We start from the raw sequence: 21805 nt of genomic DNA on the forward strand, positions 1-21805 counted from the left end.
AATACTGCAGTATGTTCACATTTTGAGCTAAGGTTAAAAGCAAAACCTGTCAAGTCATCCCTTATTACCCAAATAGTTAATAGTTTCTAAATATGATACTTTTCCTCAGTTAAAAATATTTTGGAAAACTGGACAATTGCAAGTTTAGGAACCCTAAACAAACAATAAAATGATCTGTTTAAGATATCTCTCCCTAACCTGTAATATCTTCATAAACACACAAAACATCAACCTTTTTAAGACCTTTTTTTCCTTTACCTTGGAACAGTGCTATAAGGTTTTTTCCCCATTATTTTGGTCTACTGCATATCTATTAAGGATGCAGTGTTTTTCATAATAGGCTTGTTGTTTTCTCTACCACCATCCAGTAAGGGCATGGCCAATTTGTCTTCTTTAACTTGAGTCTCTAAAGAGATATGGCACCTACCACCATTACCAGTCTTTGATGCACTTTGGTTACACTTTCAGACAATAATTCAATTGTTAAGATTCTTTACTACTACAATTTGTGTTCTTTGTGAGAAGATACTCTTAATATACCTTATTTTCATTTAAAATAGGCATCCTGCTGTGGAGGATCAGAGGAAGGAAGAAACTGAGAATAAGCAAGAAAAATCATCTGGTCAACTGGTAAGAGAAAGTTTAATTTTCATTAACTTTTAGTTAATTGATAATAACTAATTATATATACAAATGCAGTGATACATCTAGTCACTTTAATTACATGTTAAAATTTTTTGAGTGAGTCTACTTTCCTACCTTCATAAGTAAAATGGTCACAGTTAAATCTTGCTTTGATGATTGATACTTATCTCAAGGTTGTCATTCTAAATACCATTCCTCACCATAACTAAAAGTTAATTAAAAAATTGAATGGAATCATCCAGAAATAGCCCAACAATCAATTTTAAGAAATCCCTCGTTTGTTTTTTGAAGGGAAAATTAAAGCAAAACAAAACCTATACAAATATAAAGAAAACACACATACACACATACAGAATTTCATTTGGTAAGAAGTTTGAGTCATTTCTGAAGTTAAGTTTATTCTTTATTTTTATTATGTTTATGGTTAGAACTTCTAGGTCTAAATGAAAGAGAATAATTCTGAATTATACATAAAAGGCTTTTATTACCAGTGATATGCTTTTATGGTAGTTAAAACTAGTTGTATGAACATCATATGTTCATATATTTTGTGAAAGACTGGTGAAGAGATATTTGTTTGTTAGGTTCTCGTTGTATAATTTTACCTTCTACATAGTTTTATATAATGATTGATGTCCACTTGTTAATAAGTGTATTAGTCTGTTCTCATACTGCTATAAAGAACTGCCTGAGACTGGGTAATTTATGAAGAAAAGGGGTTTAATTGAATCACAGTTTCTTAGGCTGGACAGGAGGTGGCATGGCTGGGTAGTCCTCAAGAAACTTACAGTCATGGGAGAAGGCAAAGGGGAAGCAAGCATGCCTTCACATGGCGGCAGGAGAGAAAGAGACCAAAGGGGAAGGTGCCACACACTTTTAAACTACCAGATCTTGTGGGAACTCTATCATGTGACAGCACCAGGGAGATGATGCTAAACTATTAGAAACCACCCCCATGATCCAGTCATCTCCTACCAGGTCCCTCCTCTACTACTAAGAATTACAATTCAACATGAGACTTGGGTAGGAACATGTTTGCAGGAACGTGGGTAGGAAAGTTTGCAGAGGTTATCCTGTAACTTAGGAGGGGAAAATATATAAACATAAAATAACCATGGTATTCACCTGCATGAGGTTATCACTGTAAAAAATGCTGCAGAGGAAGTACGCTATATGCACGTGTATGTAGGGTTGTACAGTTGAGCAAAGGCAAGAATCAGGGGACTAGATCCAGAAAAGACATTTCTAGATACAGAATCAGGAATACAAAAAGCAAGGAAGGTGGACACTTTGACCTGAATTTTGTTTAGATATTTAATCAATTTTGCCAAGATGGATTAAGCATCAAATATTTTGACAACTAACTTAAATTAAAAATGTGGACCACGCATGGTGGCTCATGCCTGTAATCCCAGCACTTTGGGAGGCTAATGTGGGCGGATTTATTGCATAAGCTCAAGAATTTGAGACCAGCCTTAACAATATGGCAAAACATTGTCTCTGCTAAAGATACCAAAGTTAGCCAGGTATGATGGTGCGTGCCTGTATTTCCAGCTACTTGAGGGGCTAAGGTGGGAGGATCACTTGTGCTTGGGAGGTCGGGCTGCAGTGAGCTGTGTTCATACCACTGTACTCCAGCCTAGGTGACAAAGCAAGACCCTGTAGGCATGACACTTATAGTATTTCCTGTTGAAAAATTTTTATTCATACTATAGTCTTACCTGTGTATAAATTTGTTAATTAGTATAAGATGATTCTACAGGTACTTTTGACTAGAATTGACCTTTAGTTGGAATTATATGCACGACTGATATTGGTCATTCTTTATAATGGGTTTTTCTAGTTACTTGGTAGAATTTTTTTTTAACTTTGAAAAATTTCAAACCTGTAGAAATGTTGCAAGAATAATAAAATGAAAAGTAGTACAGTGGACATCCTTCATAGAGAGTTAGTAAACTGTCAACATTTTTCTACATACATAATCTTAAGAAATGCTATGAAATCTAAAGTATATATATTTAATATAGATAGGGATGGAGGAATCTTAATTTAGCACTCAAACCCATTTTTTACAACAATAACCTCATACAGGTGAATACCGAATACCATGGTTATTTTATGTTTATATATTTTCCCCTATAAGTTACTGGATAATCTCTGCAAACTCTTTTCCTTGTGGCAATTAACTAGGGAAAAGAAGGGCAAAACACCATCATTGAGATTAGGCAGATAGTCCTGGAGTGGACTTTATTGGTTTCTAGTTACTTTCCTGTGTGGCTCCAGGTCTGTTAGAGAACTGAAAGTGAATTAGCCCATACAAGGGCATTTTCAGCATCTCAAGCTCTATGGGGCGTCTGCAATAAGAAGTTCTTATTTTCGGAGATCAACAGCAATATGATTTATATTCCTAGAATTTCCACAGAGTGTAAGAACTCTGGTTTCTTGTTAAGGTTTGAAGGAAGGCCATCATCTATCTGTTCTAGGCCATTTATCCATCTCTATTGTCCACTAGTTCTTCGCAACTGATGTTAATAGATATTCCAGCAGGACTTGATTGTGTAGTTATCAATTAACAATTGCTAATGCCTTATTCTGTAAGAATAAATTCCTGAAGATTATTACTATTTACACAGCTCTGACTAAATTGAGATGTTGAGTCATTCTACTTTACTACTTTGTTTACAGTTTAAACTGTTACAGCTATTCATTTTCAAATTGCTGTGTGTGAAGTATCAGTCATATAATGTAAAAAGCACATTTATATACATTTTCATGTTACAGAGAATAATATATGTAATATTTTAAGTTCCTAGAAAACAAAGAACATATATTATTCTTCCTTAGATTTTTTTGTAGTTCTGTCACAGAAGCTAGGAGAACAAGGGAAAATGAGCTTTGTTCCTTTTTTAATGCTTTGGCTGATTTTAGAATTAGAGTGAATGAGAATATACATAATTGTGTAAATTTTAATCAATAATGTCTTGTAGGACAAAAAGGAAAAGGACATAGCTACTGATCTTGTTCCTATTAACCTACTATTAGAAGTGAAGAAGTTATTAAATGCAGTTAATACTCTACCAAAAGGTGTGGTTCCTCACATTAAGAAGTTCTTACAAGAAGATTTTTCCTTCCAAACTATGCAGGTAACATCGTAAGTTGTTATTTGGGACAGAAGTGCAGCTGTCTGTATATGACTTTTTTAATTGAAATTATTTTTAAACCACAGCGTAGCCAAGGTCTTGAAAAAAATCTCTATCTTACTTCTTGTAAAGGACTTTGTTGTCAACCTTGACTATAGACTTTTAAAAAATTGAACAAATAGAGTCATTTGGTGCTAGCCTTTTAAAAATAATGGTAGGAATGTGGGTTGGTAGCTTGGAAAGTGTTGACTACAAGGTCTGGTGTTTATTCCAGTCCTACTATTAACCTGTAACATGCCACTCTGGGACCGAGGACTGCTTTTGGTCTCCTAACTCATAAAATGTTAACACATTTGGCCAGACACAGTGGCTCATGTCTCTAATCCCAGCACTTTGGGAGACCGAGGTGGGTGGATCACTGAGGTCAGGAGTTTGAGACCAGCCTGGCCAACATGGTGAAACTTGTTCTCTACTAAAAATGCAAAAATCAGCCAGGCACGGTGGCACATGCGTGTGGTCCCAGCTACTTGGGAGGCTGAAGCAGGAGAATCGCTTGAACTCAGGAAGTGGAGGTACAGTGAGCCGAGATCATGCCATTGCACTCCTGCCTGGGAGACAGAGCAAGACTCTGTCTCAAAAAGAGAAAAAAAAAAAAAAAGTTAACACATTTGTAAACAATGCATTTTTTAAAAATCATATGGAAAGTTTTGGAATTATTTGTATAATAAATATTCTGGAAGGTATATTGTAGGTTTCCATCTTGAAAGTCTTTTTTCTGTATAATTTGTGGTAACTTTCAATATAAGAAGGATACCATTTCTTAAATTAATGGAGTTTTCTGAAGTTAAAGAAAATTATATACGCTTTTCTTTGTGGCAATTAACTAGGGAAGAGAAGGATAAAGCACCGTAGTTGTCTTGAGAAGGCTACATTTGTCTTTCAATGAAGGAATATATGGTTATTTCTATGAAACACATTAATACTATTATGATTAAAAATTCAAACAAACTGAAGCTATTCATAAGACTTTATGCACAATTATTATCTTAACTGAGATAATTTACCATAGTATAAGTGAATTCTGGCTAGAAATTGATAGAATAATGCCACCATTTCCCTCTTATCTTTTGGAAATCACTTAGAAACAGTAAGATGGAAATCAGTAGCCTTCAGATATGCAAAAAATAGCAACTAGAAGGTAAAAAATAGAAGAATAGTACAGTCATCTTTTGGTATCTGTGGGAGGTTAGTTCCAGGACACCCCCAGTACAAAAATCCAAGGATGCCCAAGTCTCTTAATAAAATGACATAGTATTTGCATACAACCTGTACACATTCTCCCATATACGTTACATCATCTCTAGATTACATCTAGGTATTGCATACCTAATACAGTGTAAATGCTATGTAAATAGTTGTTATACTGTATTGTCTTTTCAATTTTTTTAAATCATTGTATTCTTGCTATTTATTTATCAAATATTTTCAGTCCATGGTGGGTTGAATGCATGGAAGCAAAACCTGTGGATATGGAGGGCAAACTGTACTTATTTATAATGATAACAAAAGTAAAATACTTAAGAAATGTACAAGATAAACTAGTATTTCTTTAAGCTGTTCTAAACCACTTACATGAGAATATCTGACCCCTGTACCAGTCCTAAAGAATCAAAATCTCTGGTGATCTTCGAATTTGCATTTTAGTAAGTACCCAAGCACTGATTGTACTCACATTAAATTTGGAAATCAATACTCCATATTAAAACAATAAGTAAAACTCTCTAAAACTCTATTAAGGGTAAGAAATGAGGACCTGAATGGAATAGTACATGTAGGAAGACACAGTATGTTAAAGCTGTCAATTTTCTATAAATTAAAATCCATAAATATTGCAGGATTCTACTAAAATAATAGGATTTTTTTGGTTAGTGTCACTAAATGCTAAGTCTAAAGTTCACATGGGAAATAAGAGGAAAAATAGCCAAGAAAATTATTTAAGAAAAGTGTAAAGGAATAGGGCTGGGAATTTGCCCATTTAAAACATTAAAAGTTATTGTGAAGCTCTAATAACTAAAAGATTGTGTTACTTGTTCTTTATACCTCAGACATACCTAGAAAATAGAAGATAAGTTCCAGAAGTAGGATCAAATATGTACAGAACCTTTATGAATGATAAGATGATAAAAATAGACAATACTAAAGGAAAAAGACAAGTCAGTCTCAGTGGGATATTTTAACGTACTTCTCTTAATAACTGATATAACATGGACACAAAATTAGTAGACCTATAGCAGACTTGCTCTAATTGAGACATACATGTATAAACATTGCACCAGATAGTGGTAGAGTATGCATTCTTTTTAAGTGCACACAGAACATTTACAAAAATTGACCATATACTAGGTCACAAAGCAAGCCCCATCAGATTTCAAAGTATCAAAACATACAGAGTATGTTCTCTAACTACTGTTCAGTTATTCTAGAAATCAATAAAAGAGATAATCTAGAAAACTGTATGTTCATAAGGTAAGATATATACCTCTAATCTAGGTAACCAATTGGTCAAAGAAGAAATCACAATAGAAGTTAAATACATTTTTGAACTGAATAAAAATATATATCAAATCCTGTGTTATTAGATAAAGCTGAGCTTTAAGGAGAATTTGTAGCTTGAGATGTAAATATTAGAAAAAGCAAGATTGAATATCAGTTATCTAAGCATGACATTCAAGAAGTTAATGGAAGAACAGCAAATTAAAAGCACTTGAAGTAATAAGGATAGTTAAAACGAATGAAATCTATTTAAAGCATAAAATAGAAAGGATCAATAAATCCCAAACTTGCTTTTATGGAAAGACCAATAAAATTGACAAATGCATAATAAGTATGTCCAAAAAAGAAAGCAAAAATATCCAAAATCATGAATGAACATGAAAATATAAATACAAATACTGTAGTCATTGAAGATAATAGAGATAATTCTACTACTTGGAGTAGCTGCCTGGTTTGTCTCATAGCAACCTTCCTCTGTGAAGAACTGGGAAAACTGGACAAATTTTTTTCTAGTAATTCTTATTTTTGCTTTTCTAGTAAATTATTTAATTCAACCTGGGATAGAGATGATTCCAACCTTTACTTAGTTCTTTGAGGAAGGGTCAGTTTCTCTATCTTTTGTAGCAGATTCTGTCAGTGCCCTTCCCATACCAATTGGACCCTACCTGTATTTTTAGTATGCTCTGGACAGTTCTAGTTTTCCATGTCTATATCTGTATGCCTCAGGGCCTTTTTTTCTAGAACAGGAGAAAGCTACTTCTCCTGTTTAGAAGACCTAAGGAATTAATATTCCCCCATCACCACAGAAAGCACTCAATCAGTAGGTCTTGGGAGTTATCATATAAATATCCCAGTTGCCTCTTCCCTTGAGTTGGTTAATACTGAGGTTTTTATTTTTGAGTTTTCTAAAATTTCCTAGTTGTAATAACTGCAGTGGCCCACCATGGGTAACTAGCATAATAACACATCTTTTAATGAAAACCTACTTTTCTTCACTTTATTGCTTCTCTACTTTCCTACCATTGTCTCTGTACCTCCCAAATAAACTATTTCCATTGAAATCCTTGGATTATGGTCTGCTTCCGTTGGAACCAAAACAGGGCCTCAATCAAAAGAATGGGCTGTTTACCGGGGCTGCTCCTCCGTATAGACCATGTGCTCCAATATTCCACCAAGCCTTGCAAATCTGCTAAAGGCTGTGCCACAACTGAATATGGCAGTTACTTTAATGAGAAAAGTAGCTTAAAAGTCAGGTCTCCAGAGATTGCCTTTCAGAGGTTTTTATTTTCATTGTCTTAGTAGTTTTCCATTGCTTTCAGATAATTAGTTTTTATATGCTGTCCGGGTGTTTTAGTTATTTTCATTGGGGAGACTGATCTGAAACCACCTAGGCTGTTTGACAGAGGTGGAACTTCAGTATTATGTTTTATATTTCTATTCAAATTCAAGAGATATTGTTTGAGCTTGGAATGTAGGTGAAATTCTTGGCTAGAAATGTAAATATGGAAACTGTCAGTGTGTAGACACTATTTAAAATTGTGATAGAGGGTTACTTTACCTAGAAAACATGTATTGATAGAGAAGAGGCGCATTAAATTGATTGCTAGGGAGACTGAAATAAAGTATCTAATCAGCTAGGAAAAAAACCAGGAAAATATTATATATGGAAACCAAGTTATGGAAGTGTAGATTAAATTTTCCTTGCAGATTATACATTATTAAACAGATTACATAATTTAAACCAAGCACTTGTGGGTAGAAAACATTGGGGAATAGACACGAAGACATAGTCCTGCCTTCCATTTCAACCATGTAAATAAACTATAGTACATAATAAAGCTTGCATTAGCTCAGTTGCAATCAGATTATAGCATAAAATGGTTTACCCTTGTATTGGTATTAATGCCAGCATTCCTGTTTACCACAGGTTCAGGGCGGGAAGATTTTAGCTATATCACACAATAGAAGGTATGAGAGTGAAGTGGGATTACCCCTTTCCTCTGAAGTAGGTGTGAATGTTGCCAACCCCTTGGCAGGTATAGGAATACCTTTTTTAAAAAATGTTTTAAAGAGGCTGGGCACAGTGGCTCACGCCTGTAATCTCAGCACTTTGGGAGGCCGAGGCAGGCAGATCACGAGGTCAGGAGACCAAGACCATCCTGGTTAACATGGTGAAACCTCGTCTCTACTAAAAATACAAAAAATTAGCCGGTGGTGGTGGTGGACGCCTGTAGTCCCAGCTACTCAGGAGGCTGAGGCAGGAGAATGGTGTGAACACGGGAGGCAGAGCTTGCAGTGAGCTGAGATTGTGCCAGTGCACTCCAGCCTGGGCGACAGAGCGAGACGCCGTCTCAAAAATAAATAAATAAATAAATACGTAAATACATAAATAAAATTTAAAATTGTTTTAAGGAAATAGTTACAAATGACATTCATCAGACTACTTAAAAACAAACATGAGAACATTGTATCTGGTTGGTTTGGATTTCATTTTTTTTTAAAAAACCATCTTCATCTCTATTTTTAAAATTTTCTCCAATGAGCATGAATTATTTGTATCATGTAAACATATGTAGATGTTTGTTCAGACTTATAGACATTTTTAACTGAATAATTTTCCACAGAGAGAAGTTGCAGCTAACAGCCAGAATGGTGAGGAAATTGTTCCTGCTTTGACTTTACGTTTCTTGATTATGCAACTAGAAGCAGCACTTAGGAACATTCAAGCTGCCAATTATACTGTAAGTGTTTTCTTTTTGAAAATTTGATATAATGGACTTGATCAACGTTTCTCAGTGAGAAAACAGCCAATGCATGCTTATTTTAAGGTGTGGGCCAATTTTTAATTTTCTCTCTTACCTCTAGAAAAGGGTATGTATAAATTGATTCCTTCCTGTGTCTTGTACTTTCTTATATGACTTTTGGATAACTTATATGTCTTGTACTTTCTTATGTGACTGGCTCTGTAATAAGCCTATTCTAGTCTCCTTCCCTACCACAAAATTGTTCATCTTAAGAGAAACTTGAACTAATATAAATGGGCTTTCCCAATTAGAAATGGAGAATCATAAAGTTAAAAAAATAAGCCAAGTATAGAAGGACAAATACTGCATGATGTCATTTGAATGTGGAATCTAGGCGTTGAACTCACAGAAGCAGATAGTACAATGGTGGCTAGGAGTAAGGGGTCAGAAGAAGTACAGATTGAAGAGATGTTGGTCAAAAGATACAAAATTTCAGTTAGATGTGAAGAATAAGTTCAAGAGATCTGTTGTACAACATAGTGACTATAGTTAATAACTATAATGTATTATAATCCTGAAAATTGCTTAGAGTAGATTTTAAGTATTTTCACCACAAAAATGGTAAATATGTGAGGTTATACATATGTTAATTAACTTGAGTTAGTCATTTCACAATGTGTACATATTTTATAATGTCATGTGTATGATAAATATATACAATTTTTATTTATCAATTTAAAAAGAAAAAAATTCTGTCTTTTTAAACCATAATTAATCAGTTTCTCTTTCTTCTGAGATTTCTATATTTGTAAAAGTTGAAATTTCTATTAGAGGCAAAATTAACAAAATGCATTTATGTGTTTGAGATCAAATGATACTTTAGAAATAAATAGGGTTATCTTCAAAACAGGACTACCCAGACACCAAAAAAAGGAGCCTAAGACATTAACTCCCATATCATAATGATGTACAAAGAGACGGAAAAATAATTCTTATTTAGGACTCTGGAGATTAGGGTTCTTACAGGGTGAGTTACGCCATTCAGAAGGAGATTCTAGTTGGAGTCCAATGAGGAAACAAAGAAAATGAGGGGTTTGCATTTTGTAATCCTGAGAACTTTGGGGATATGGCAGACCTGCTGTTTCTCCCACTGACCAGATTGCCAGTCAGTGAAACAAATCAATGTGAAATCAACCTTAACAGGTACCCATTGCGTAGCCTTCTTTACTTAGACATTACTTCAAAGATGAGTCTTAGACTAGGAAATGGAAGAGTTTCTCCTTCATAGCTCTTGGTAGTACTTGTGAGCAGAAGTGGCATTGTCATGATCAAAGCAGTCTATTGCTGTATCTAAATTATCTGTCCTTAAAGGCCACCAAAAAGGGATAAGACAACCTTGTAGGAGGCAAGAGTGGATTATGTTTTATACGGGTGCAGTTGCCAATTGCATCTCTATATTAATTTTGTTCTAGTTCTTGGAATAATCTTTGCTAATGGGGAGAAGGTAGGAGAAAAGGACAGGGGCTTTAGGTTAAAAATGTACAATTTGCATCTATAAATTCCAGATATTTTCCTCCTCTAATTATAGCATTACCACAATTCTGTATCTTATCTTGTTCTTAGAAATGTTTTATTCAGAATTATATTAGCCAGTCTCTGTTGTGTTATTCATGAAGCTGTTTTCTTTTAATTACAAAATAATCGCTCACATTTATTTAGTGTTTGCTGTACGACAGCCACTGTTCTAAGCGCTTTGTAAAAATTAGCCTTTTTACTGTTCGTGAGTACCCCATCTTAGGGTACAGAGGTTAAATAACTTGCTAACTTGACCAGGTAGTAAGTAGTGGAGTCAGGATGCAGTCCTTGGCTCTAGATTCTGTGGTCTGAACTACAACATTTTACTGCCTCTTCAAGGATGGGGATTTTAAGGTGGGAACCACTTAGATGTTATGGGGAGTTTATATTAATAGATTCACTTAGTCCATCAAGAACAAACACACATGTCTATCTCCACTGAGATCAGTTTGAAGCCATATTTCTAATCCCAGTCAGTTATCTCCTCCTCGAATACTGTTGATCATTAGAAGCATGCAAGGTGAGAGTGTACAGTTAGATCAGTATAAACAGAAAGCTTATGGGCCAGGCGCGGTGGCTCATGCCTGTAATCTCAGCACTTTGGGAGGCCGAGGCGGGCGGATCATGAGGTCAGGAAGGAGACCGGCCTGACCAACGTGGTGAAACCCCGTCTCTACTAAAAATACAAAAATTAGCCAGGCATGGTAGCATGTGCCTGTAATCCCATCTGCTCAGGAGGCTGAGGCAGGAGAATCGCTTGAACCCAGAAGGCAGAAGTTACAGAGAGCCAAGATTGCACCACTACTCTCCAGCCTAGGTGACAGAGTGAGACTCCATCTCAAAAAACAAACAAACAAACAAACAAAAAAACAGAAAGCTTATATCCTGTGGATATTTATGATTCTATGTACCTAGAAAAATCTTGTTTATGGTATGGGGAAATCTTGATGAAAAAGGGTAATGTGACAAAAGAGAGTGTTATAATCTTCAGTCAATATAGAGCTTAAGAGCAGAGGAGTCCAGGGTTCTCCAGAGAAACCAGACTGATTTTTGCTGTGTGTGTGTGTGTGTGTGTGTGTGTTCTGTTATATGTATATAAAACACACACAAATACTTATATACACATACATATACATGATTATAAGAAATATATATGTGATTTATTATGAGGAATTGGCTCATGTGATTATAGAGGCTCAGCAAGTCCCATGATCTGCTTCTGTAATCTAGAGACCCAGGAACACTTGTGGTATAACTCATTCCAGTTCTGAAGGCAGAGAACTAGGTATAAATCCAAGGATGAAGGCAGAAGTTGAGATGAGATGTCCCAGCTCCAGCAAGTAGGCAGGGAGCAAAAAGGGATGAATTCTTTCTTCCTCTACTTTTTGTTCTATGCAGGCCTTAATGGATTGGATGATGTCCACCTACATTGGAGAGGGCAACCTGTTAACACCCAGTCTACCATTTCAAAGGCAGTTTTCATCTGGAAACACCCTCAGAGACACACCCAGAAACAATATTTAATCTGGGCATCCTGTGGCCAGTCAAGTTGACACATGAACTTAACCATCACAAATACAACGGACAGAGAGGTCTTGCTGTACCCCTCACACAGTTTCCCTCAATAGTTACATAATTACATTATTCCAGAACATATTTAAAAAAAAACAGGAAATTGATGTTGGTTCATGGGGCTTTGTGTCTAGAGTCTCCAAGACCACCCTCATATTCAGAGATTTACTAGAAGGACTGGACTCAGCATATGGTTATACTAATATCTAAGATTTATTACGGTGATGTGATAAGGATATATAGTAGATCATATGGGGAAAAGACACAGGTGAAGTCTGAGGAAAGCCATCTACAGGTTCCTCCATATTTTCTCCCTTCCATGAGAAGCCACACAGCATATACGGCCACCTCCAGCAATGCAAATATGGCAACATCCACAATGTTTCTGCCCAGGGAAGCCCATAGGAGACTCAGTGATCAATATTTTTATTGTGCATTGGTCATCTACGTACCTGCTGCCTGGCATGTATCAAAATTCCAGACTTCCAGAAGAAACTCCCAGGTGCTTAGCATAAATCACATTGTTTGCACAAATAGTCTAGACGTAGCAAGTCACCTTTATCAGTTAGGGAACAAAGTTCCCAGACATCAGCAAAGATCAACTTTGCAAGCAGGCCTTAATAAGGATAACAGCCTCAGGCCAGCTCTGTTAGCTTTTTAATGCCCAGACTTGTATAGTTCTGTGCCATCTTATCAAATGTGTACATTTGTGTAACTACTACTGCAATCAAGATAAAAGAACTATTCCACCACCACAAAAATCTCTCTCATAACTTTTATGGTCACACCCACCTCTCTCCCTCTACAATTCACTGATCCCTAATCTATCTCATCTCAGTAATTTTGCATAGACCATTTTTTGTGAAGGAAATATCCACATGGTTTGATTTTTCAATGAAGAAGTGATAAACTTTATGTCCATACTATTTTGCAGAATTCATGTGGGAGAGTAAAGAATTTTGATTTAAAAGATCATTGTTTTTTTGTTTTGTTTTGTTTTTGCTTTGAGATGGAGTCTCACTCTGTCACCCAGGCTGGAATGCAGTGGCGCGATCTCAGCTCACTGCAGCCTTCGCCTCCTGGGTTCAAGTGATTCTCCTGCCTCAGCCTCCCGAGTAGCTGGGACTACAGCACTTACCACCACACCTGGCTAATTTTTTGTATTTTTAGTAGAGACAGGGTTTCACTGTGTTGGCCAGTATGGTCTCGATGTCCTGACCTTGTAATCTGCCCGCCTCAGCCTCCCAAAGTGCTGGGATTACAGGCTTGATCCACCGCGCCTGGCCAGATCATTGTATTTTTAAAGGTGGATGGTAAATACTTCAGTGTTCATTATATTATTATTTAATGTGTTCTTGATACCTAAAATATTACATATTAAAAGAGAGAGTGAATGAGAGTTTTTGAAAGGTTTAATGTAACAAATTTTTATACTTTTTTTTTTTTTTTACCAGCTTTTTAAAATTTTTATTTTTAATTTTTGTGGGTACATAGGTGTACATTTTATGGGGTACGTGACATACTTTGATGCAGGCATACAATATGTAATAATCACATCAGGGTAAATGGGCTATCCATCACCTCAAGCGTTTATCCTTTGTGTTACAACAATCCATTTATACTCTTTTTCTTATTTTAAAATGTACAACGAATTATTGTTGACTGTATAATAATTTCAATTGATGCTGAAAAAGTAGGGTTGGTATTTTTGTAGAGATAGTATCTCACACTATTGCCCACTTAGGTTAAAATGGCTTATGTACAAAATATAGGCAATAAATGCTGGTGAGGATGTAGAGAAGAGAGAACCCTCTTACACTGTTGGTGGGAATGTAAATTAGTAAAACCATTATGGCAAGCAGTTTGGAGGTTCTTCAAAAAATTAAAAATAGACCTACCATAGGATCCAGCAATCCCACTGCTGGGATATACCCAAAGGAAAGAAAATCAGTGTATCAAAGAAGTATTTGCATTCTCATGTTTATTGCAGCACTGTTCACAGTAGCCAAGATTTGAAAGCAACATAAGTGTCCATCCAGATGAATAAATAACAAAAATATGATGCGTATACACAGGGAAGTACTATTCAGCCATAAAAAAGAACAAGATTCCCCCCAGCACTTTGAGAGACTGAGATGGGAGGAGCACTTGAACCTGGGAGTTTAAGACCAGCCTGGGCAATGTGTTGTGTGAGACCCCATCTCTACCAAAAAAAAAAAAATTAAAAGAATGAGATCCTGTCACTTGAAACAACATGGATGGAACTGGAGGTCATTGTGTGAAGTGAAATAAACCAGATAGAGAAAGACAAACTTTGCATGTTCTCACTCATTTGTGGGAGCTAAAAATGAAAACAAGTGAACTCATAAAAATAGGAGAAGAAAAATAGACAGTAGAATGATGGTTACCAGACACTGGGAAGGGTAGGTGGGGGTTGGAGAGACTGTGGTGAATTATTTAGCATGTCAATTGCTTTTATAAGCTCCAGAATTTCTACTTGATTTTTAAAAATTATTGTCAATCTCTTTGTTAAATTTATCTGATAGGATTCTGAATTCCTTCTCTCTGTTATCTTGAATTTCATTGAACTTCCTCAAAACAGCTGTTTTGAATTCTGTGTCTGAAAGGTCACATGCTTGTCTCTCTGGTATTGGCAACTGTTGCCTTTTTTAGTTTGGTAAAGTCATGTTTTCCTGGATGGTCTTTATGCTAATGGATATCCATCCATGTCTGGGCATTGGAGAGTTAGGTATTCATTACAGTCTTTGCTGTACAGCCTTGTTTTGTACCTGTCCTTCTTGGGAAGTCTTTCCAGGTATGCAAAGGGACTTGTGTATTGTGATCTAAGTCTTTGGTCACTGCTGCCATATCTACATTAGGGGACACTCTAAGCCCAGTAACCCTGTGGCTCTTGCAGATTCGTAGAGGTACCATCTTGGTAGTCTTGGGTAAGATCTGGAAGAACTCCTTGGATTGCTAGGCAGAGACTCTCCTTCTCTTCTCTTCCTTTACCCCAAACAAACAGCACTCACTCTCTGCTGAGCTGCCTGGAGCTGGGGGAGGGGTGACACAAGCATTCTTGTGGCCACAACCATTGAGACTCCAAAACCAGCACAGTACTGGTTCTTGCTCAAACCCTGTGGTGACCACTGCCTTGCTACCACCTATATTGAGTCTCTCCTTTCTGAGCAGTGCGTTTCTCTCTGGCCCAAGGCAAGTGCACAAGTGTCAAGACAGGACTCAAAGTCTGGAAGTGGGAACCCCAGAAGCCCACTTGGTGCTCTTCCCCACTGTGGCTGAGCTGATACCCAAGCTGCAAGACAAAGTCCCCTTTACTTTTCCCTCTGCTTTTCTCCAGCGGAAAGGCGTCTCTCACCATAGCCACCACAGCTGGGAATGTGTTGGGTCACACTTGAAGCCAGCATAGCTCTGAGTCTCACCCAAGGCCCATGGCGTGTACTGCTACTACTGCTGATTATTCAGGGCCCAAGGGCTCTTTAGTCAGCGGGTAATGAACCCTGCCAGGATTAGGTTCTTACCTTCAAGGCAGTGGATTCTTTTCTGCCCCAGGGTGTGTCTAGAAATACTGTCTTGGAGCTAGAGCCTCATGATTCTACTGTGGCTGAACCGATATTCAAGTGGCAAAGCAGAATCATCTTTACTGTTCTCTCTCCTCTGCTCAAGCAGAGGGAAGGTGTCTCTCCCAGACATGTGGGTTGTTTTCCCTTGAGTTGGAGGGGTGACATAAGCACTCCCTTGCCTACCCCATCTAGTATCTTACTAGATTGCGTACACCACAAATCCACTGGCTCCAAGCCCAGCACAGCACCAGGACATGGCCAGGAACTGCAGTCCTTGTGGCCTAGACTGCCTTTTATTTAGGACCCCAGAGCACTTTGGCCCACACTGGCAAGGCTTGCCGGAACTCAGGCTCTGACTGCTGGGATGGGCGATTTGCCTATGGCTAACACTTGTCTAAATGCTACCTCCATGATCGCTGACTGAGTTCTGCTCAGTGTGGCTTTCTGATGTGGCAGGGCAGCACTGAGTTCCAATGCAAAGTCCCACAGTCACTGTGCTTTCCTTCCCCCAAGCGCAGATTCTCTTTCCGTGCCACATAGCTGTAGTCAGGGGATGGAGGAAGGGATGGTGTAGGCAACTTAAGACTGTCTTTCCTACCCTCTTCAGTGCCTCTTCCCTTAATATGATGTTCAAACCGGGTAATGTGATCACTCACCTGATTTTTTTTTTTTCTACGAAGGGGCTTTTCTGTGGGATAGTTGTTCAGTGTGGTGTTCCTGTGTTGGGGACGATTGTTGGAGCTTCTATTTGGCCATCTTTGTTCCATATCCTTTCCTTTGATTAAATTTTAATGTTTTATTTTGAGATTATTGACTATCCTGTTTCTTCTTCCTGGGTCAAATTATCAAATATATCTAAAATATATTATAGTTATTATTAGATGACTGATAATGTTATGATAATTTTTACTTGTTTTAATAATTGTTAATTAAGCTTAGGATATTTAATTAAGCTTGTTGTACTGAAAAGCAGCTTAGTCTAAATAACGAACGAATTAACATACTTTTTTTTTCTTTTTAGGCACAGCAGATTAATATTGGTTATTATTTGACATTACTGTTTTTGTATGGAGTAGCACTCACTGAAAGAGGAAAGAAAGAGGTAACATGTTATTTGCCCTTTATAAATCTTTTTACATCTTAGAATAATCAGGCCAAAGATTATAATATGAAACTAAAAATACTGAAAAAGGAATTAGCTTATAACTTCATCTCTTTTATTTATCTTTTAAATGCTTACCATTCATGTAAAATAAAAAATTATTTAGCTTCTTTCACTTGCATAATACACTTTAATCCATTTTCTAGTATAGCTTAATCCCTCTGGTTTTAATCTAATCCCTTTTGTAAAATATGAATTTTACCTCAAGTTCTTTGTCAAACTTAAGTGCAAATAAGTACAAATCTGGGAATTAACTAGATAATTTCTAAGGGTTCTGTTGAATTTAACATTTCTTTTTCTGATTTTTAATGATTTCTCATATTTTCTTCATAGCTTTGATATTTCTCTTATTTTTTCTTCCCAAATCTGTATTTTTGACTTCAGAAATTAACTATATAAATACGACTTGTTAATTAGGTAAAGTAGAATTGATAAGCAGTCAAACTGAAAACATTTCTATTTTAAATCATTTCATGTAGTACTAATTATTTAGCGTGATGTACTAGAGAATATTTTAAAAGTAAGGCCATGCAGCATTTTTCCAGCTTTTTTTTTCTAGAGAGACTGAGGCCATTATGCCTCAGTTTTACTGAAGCATCTATTATAATAGATCCCAATATTTACTTCCAGACCTATATTGTTTATGATTAAGGTGGTGATTCCCCAAAAGATTCTATATCTATGGGCAAGAAGTCACTTACTTTCTATTTGAAATACTATGAATAATTGTGCTCCCATTAGGAAGAATGATAAAGAATAAAGAATTGTGCTCTAACAGTTATCAGAAAAGCCCTTATTTTGGCCAGTAGTACTTACCAGTTATGTATGTGTATGTATGTTTTTAAAAGATGGCGTCTCACTATGTTGCCCAAGCTGGTCTTAACTCCTGGGCTCAAGCAATCCTCCTGCTTCAGCCTCATAAGGAGTTGGCACTATCGGTGTGCACCACAATGCCTAATTGCCAATTTGAGATACACAAATTGTTGTTACCATCTTAATATTCACTTTGAAATATTGGTTAAAGAAGGTCTTAAGTTTATTTATAAATAAATATTTTAAACACTGACTACATGATTTTTGTAGTCACATACAGAGATGCCAGGATTCAGAATGTGAATAAATGACCAGATGATTGGATTATTTTTAAAGCTGCTCTAATTTCTCCAGTTTGAGAAATAATTGTTTATTGTAAAAGAAAAAAAATGACTTTTACATCAGCCAAACCTAGTTTTATGTTACTACAGGATTATACAGAAGCTGAGAATAAATTTCTGGTGATGAAGATGTTGATCCAAGAAAATGAAATTTGTGAAAACTTTATGTGTTTAGTTTATTTTGGACGTGGTTTACTACGATGTGCTCAAAAGAGGTAAGGATTTTAATTAACGGGTAGATGTTGCCTGTGAAGTCTCAGCATTGTGAAATGGAAGTAAGTGTGCTCAGTATACCAGGCATCGTGACATTTGTGCTCTACTGGTTTATCCTTTTCTTCTTTGGCTATTTGTATAGATAATTTCTTTAATGTAGTTGAGAATATTAAATAGCAAACTTAACTGGCGTGTTAAGTTTGACCATAGCAATAAAAGGCAGTCTAGCATTAACATTAGGAGCATAGGCTTTAGAGTCTGATAGACCTGGGTTCAGCTACATTTTTTATCACTTACACTAAGAAACTTAATGTTGTTAAACCTTATATTTTTTTCTTATCTCTAAAATAGAACTAATAATAGTGTGGGGTTCACTTCATGAGGATGTTGCAGGTGATTAACATAGTGCCTAGGACACAAAAATGCTATACTTAAATAAATTATGGTTGGAGTTATTAGTGTTATCACCACTAACTTGAAATAGTTTTTAAAAGTATAAAATGAGCTTATAAAGAGTTGAAAAGGGTCCAAATGCTGAGTTTTTGGAGTATTGGCTACTGCTTATTTTAAGAAAGTGAAATTGTATGGAGGAAACTATATAGATTATCTGTTTACTTCCTCTATGGAGATCCATAACCATTTGTAGCATCGTTCATTCATTTTATTTACTAAGTATCCATTATATTCCAGAAACTGTTAGGTGTTGAGGTTGCAATGGTTTACAAAATACAGTTCCTGTCTTCATGTAACTGAAAGTACAGTGAAAGATACAGATCTTAAATAATCAGTCATAAAATATTTATGAAATAGAATAAAGAACTATGAAGGAAACTAGAGTGAATAACTAAAGTCTTTCCTGGAGACTGGTTCTGGGAATCAGAAGTCTCCCTGTGGAAACAATGTTTGGCTAAGATCTGATGGATGAATTTGGAAAAGTTTACTTGGGCATACTTTTATGAAGGATTACTGCTGGGCCAAACCATTGGATCCCTAAAAGTGTCACCTATGTGGTAGTTCCCTGATTCTTTGTAAGGTTGATCTCCTGTTCTCTGGGTTGCCTATATTTTTACTAGGGTATCTGCAACACATCTCAATTCTTGTTCACTGGGTCTGAGCAGCATGTGCCATCAATATAGTGGGGCTAGTATGATGCTTTGCAGAATGTCAAGATGATCCAAATCCCTTCAGTTTATACTGTGACAAAGAGAATTAACATAGCCTGAGACAAGAACAAAGAATATGTCCTGCTGTCCTTCTCAGATGTGAAAACTGTTTTTTATTCTCTTTACTGATGAGCATTGGAGAAAATTCATTCTCCAGATCATTGACACTGGAAGTCCAGTTGTATGGCAGCATCATTACTTTCATCCCTGACCTGTGGAGGAAAACCACCACTGAGCTCCTCAAAGACGCTGGTGCCCTTCTTACTCTGTATTTCTTATTGTATTAATGAATGGGATGTCCTCTGAGCCTTTCTAGGATCACTTAATGGGTTCTGTGTTTTTGTGTAGTAAGTCCATTCTAACATTCTCACTTCCTTGAGCCTCCTGACTCCTTTAATATGCCTCCAAGAAATTTTCAGCATTTCTACTTAATTTACTATAGACCATTGTTGTGTCCAAGTTTCAAAGAGCCTTCTCAGCACCATATTAGGACTGGATTCAGGTGTCCTTTCTAGGAAGGTAAATCTTGAATTATGGAAGAATTTTTCCGTATCAGTGTACACTTCCCCATCCAGCCTTGTGTTTACCCTTGGTTCAGCACTTTAAAGATCTACTTCCACTCATGTTCCTGCCAGTACGTTCTAGTCGGGCTCTGCAATTCTTATGATTAACAAGCTTTTTCTTCCTGGGCAGGGGCTCTGTTTTCTCACTTGGGCTCTCCACCTGACCTTAGATTTATTATCTGAAGGCAATGAGGTAGGGGAAGATCTTAAGAAGGAAGGACATCATCTTTTGAGACATGCATCTCAGCTGATATTTTTGCATGGTCTCTAAATAAAGATAGGCTGCTCTCCTGTGGCAAGGAATAGGTCTTTGCCAGTCAAGAGCGTTCATGGGGGGAATTTAAGGATTCAGTTCACCTAAATATCCCAACTTTAGATCTCAGGGTCTACTCATAGCATATCAAATCCCTAATTTTTGTGTAGTTCTGTTGAGGCTGTGTTTTGGGTCTCCTTTGCAGCTGTTCTACCCTTATGGCTAAATCTTGAGCTTCATTTTCATCATAGTCTGCGTTATGTCTAGAGGAGGTTCTTTAGATGTTGCCATAGAGGCCTTCTAGTTTTCAGTGTCCTGAGTTGATGGTATTAGTCTTGTTGAGGCTGTGCATTCAATATCAGTTTGTTTCACTTTATGATTAAATTTGGGCCTTATTTTCAGCACGGATTGTGGCCATAGGGGATGAGAGTCTCATTAAATTGCCCCCATAGAGGCCTTCTGGATTTCACAGTGTATCCTGAGTTAATAGTTGGCTGACCTGTGCCTGTCATTCTCTTTCTTCAAGGCCTCCAAGACAGTTAACAAAAGCCAACCAACTCTACAGTCCCTTTAATTACCATGGCCCCCATACTGTTCAAGCTTGAGCTACTACCTAATCTAGTGCCTCCCCTTCCACCTGTATTTCATCCCAATCTGCCGCAGGTGAGAGTCCTAGTATTTGTATTTCTATGGCATGCCAGAGGTTATCACCACGCTATTTATCACAAAAAAAATGGGTTACTTGTTGTATCTTTGGTAAATCATGCATCTGCACAGTCCCATTCAAACTAACCTTATTTTAAAATTCCTTTCAGATATAATGGAGGACTGCTAGAATTTCATAAAAGCTTACAAGAAATTGGAGATAAAAATGATCATTGGTTTGACATAGATCCTACAGAAGATGAAGATTTACCTACAACTTTTAAAGTAAGAAATTATTTAAGAGTAACATTTTATTTGTAACTAATGAGAATCATAATGTGTGAACCAACTATGTCATATTCTTACAGCATGCATGTTCTTTTATTGGCACATAACTTTTTATATAAGAAACAACCTTTATTGTATTACCTAGTGCGAAATGTATGATTCAACAAGGAGGGAGAAATGAGGTGGCAGTGTTAACATTTTCAAATAACAAGATTAATAGCAATACTAGGCCAGTACTCTGCATGGTTAGAGTCAAATGTAGCAGTTAACTTTTTTTCCTAATTATCTTTACCATTATTTTGCTGTTGATTTATATTACAAAGTACTAAATGCTTAGTTCAGAAAACATGGAAAGTATAAAAATGCCCAAAGGTGAAATTCATCTATATTTCTTCTTCAAATGGATAAACCATTGTTAGCATTTTTATTTATATCTTTCCAGACACACACACACACATAAACAATAGCCTTTATTTTGTGATTTTACGTGTGATGTTGTGCACACTTATTTGTACTCTGGAAATATATAGTATTTTTTATTTCTCAGTCATTAG

At 36.5% G+C, this 21805-nt stretch overlaps 1 protein-coding gene across 9 annotated transcripts in view; it reads left to right on the top strand.

Annotated features, from left to right (window-relative positions):
* Window positions 1-21805, top strand: part of DZIP3 (DAZ interacting zinc finger protein 3) — a 96230-nt gene that overhangs the window by 18499 nt on the left and 55926 nt on the right. For all 9 annotated transcript variants that reach the window (XM_007985896.3, XM_007985902.3, XM_038003288.2 and 6 more), the window contains exons 3-8: window positions 561-630; window positions 3633-3788; window positions 8963-9079; window positions 16832-16912; window positions 18217-18341; window positions 21134-21248. In XM_007985896.3, the coding sequence (XP_007984087.3) occupies window positions 561-630; window positions 3633-3788; window positions 8963-9079; window positions 16832-16912; window positions 18217-18341; window positions 21134-21248 (664 nt within the window). The remainder of the gene's footprint in view (window positions 1-560; window positions 631-3632; window positions 3789-8962; window positions 9080-16831; window positions 16913-18216; window positions 18342-21133; window positions 21249-21805) is intronic.

The sequence above is a fragment of the Chlorocebus sabaeus genome, chromosome 22 (genome assembly GCF_047675955.1).
Source record: "Chlorocebus sabaeus isolate Y175 chromosome 22, mChlSab1.0.hap1, whole genome shotgun sequence".
NCBI lineage: Eukaryota > Metazoa > Chordata > Mammalia > Primates > Cercopithecidae > Chlorocebus > Chlorocebus sabaeus.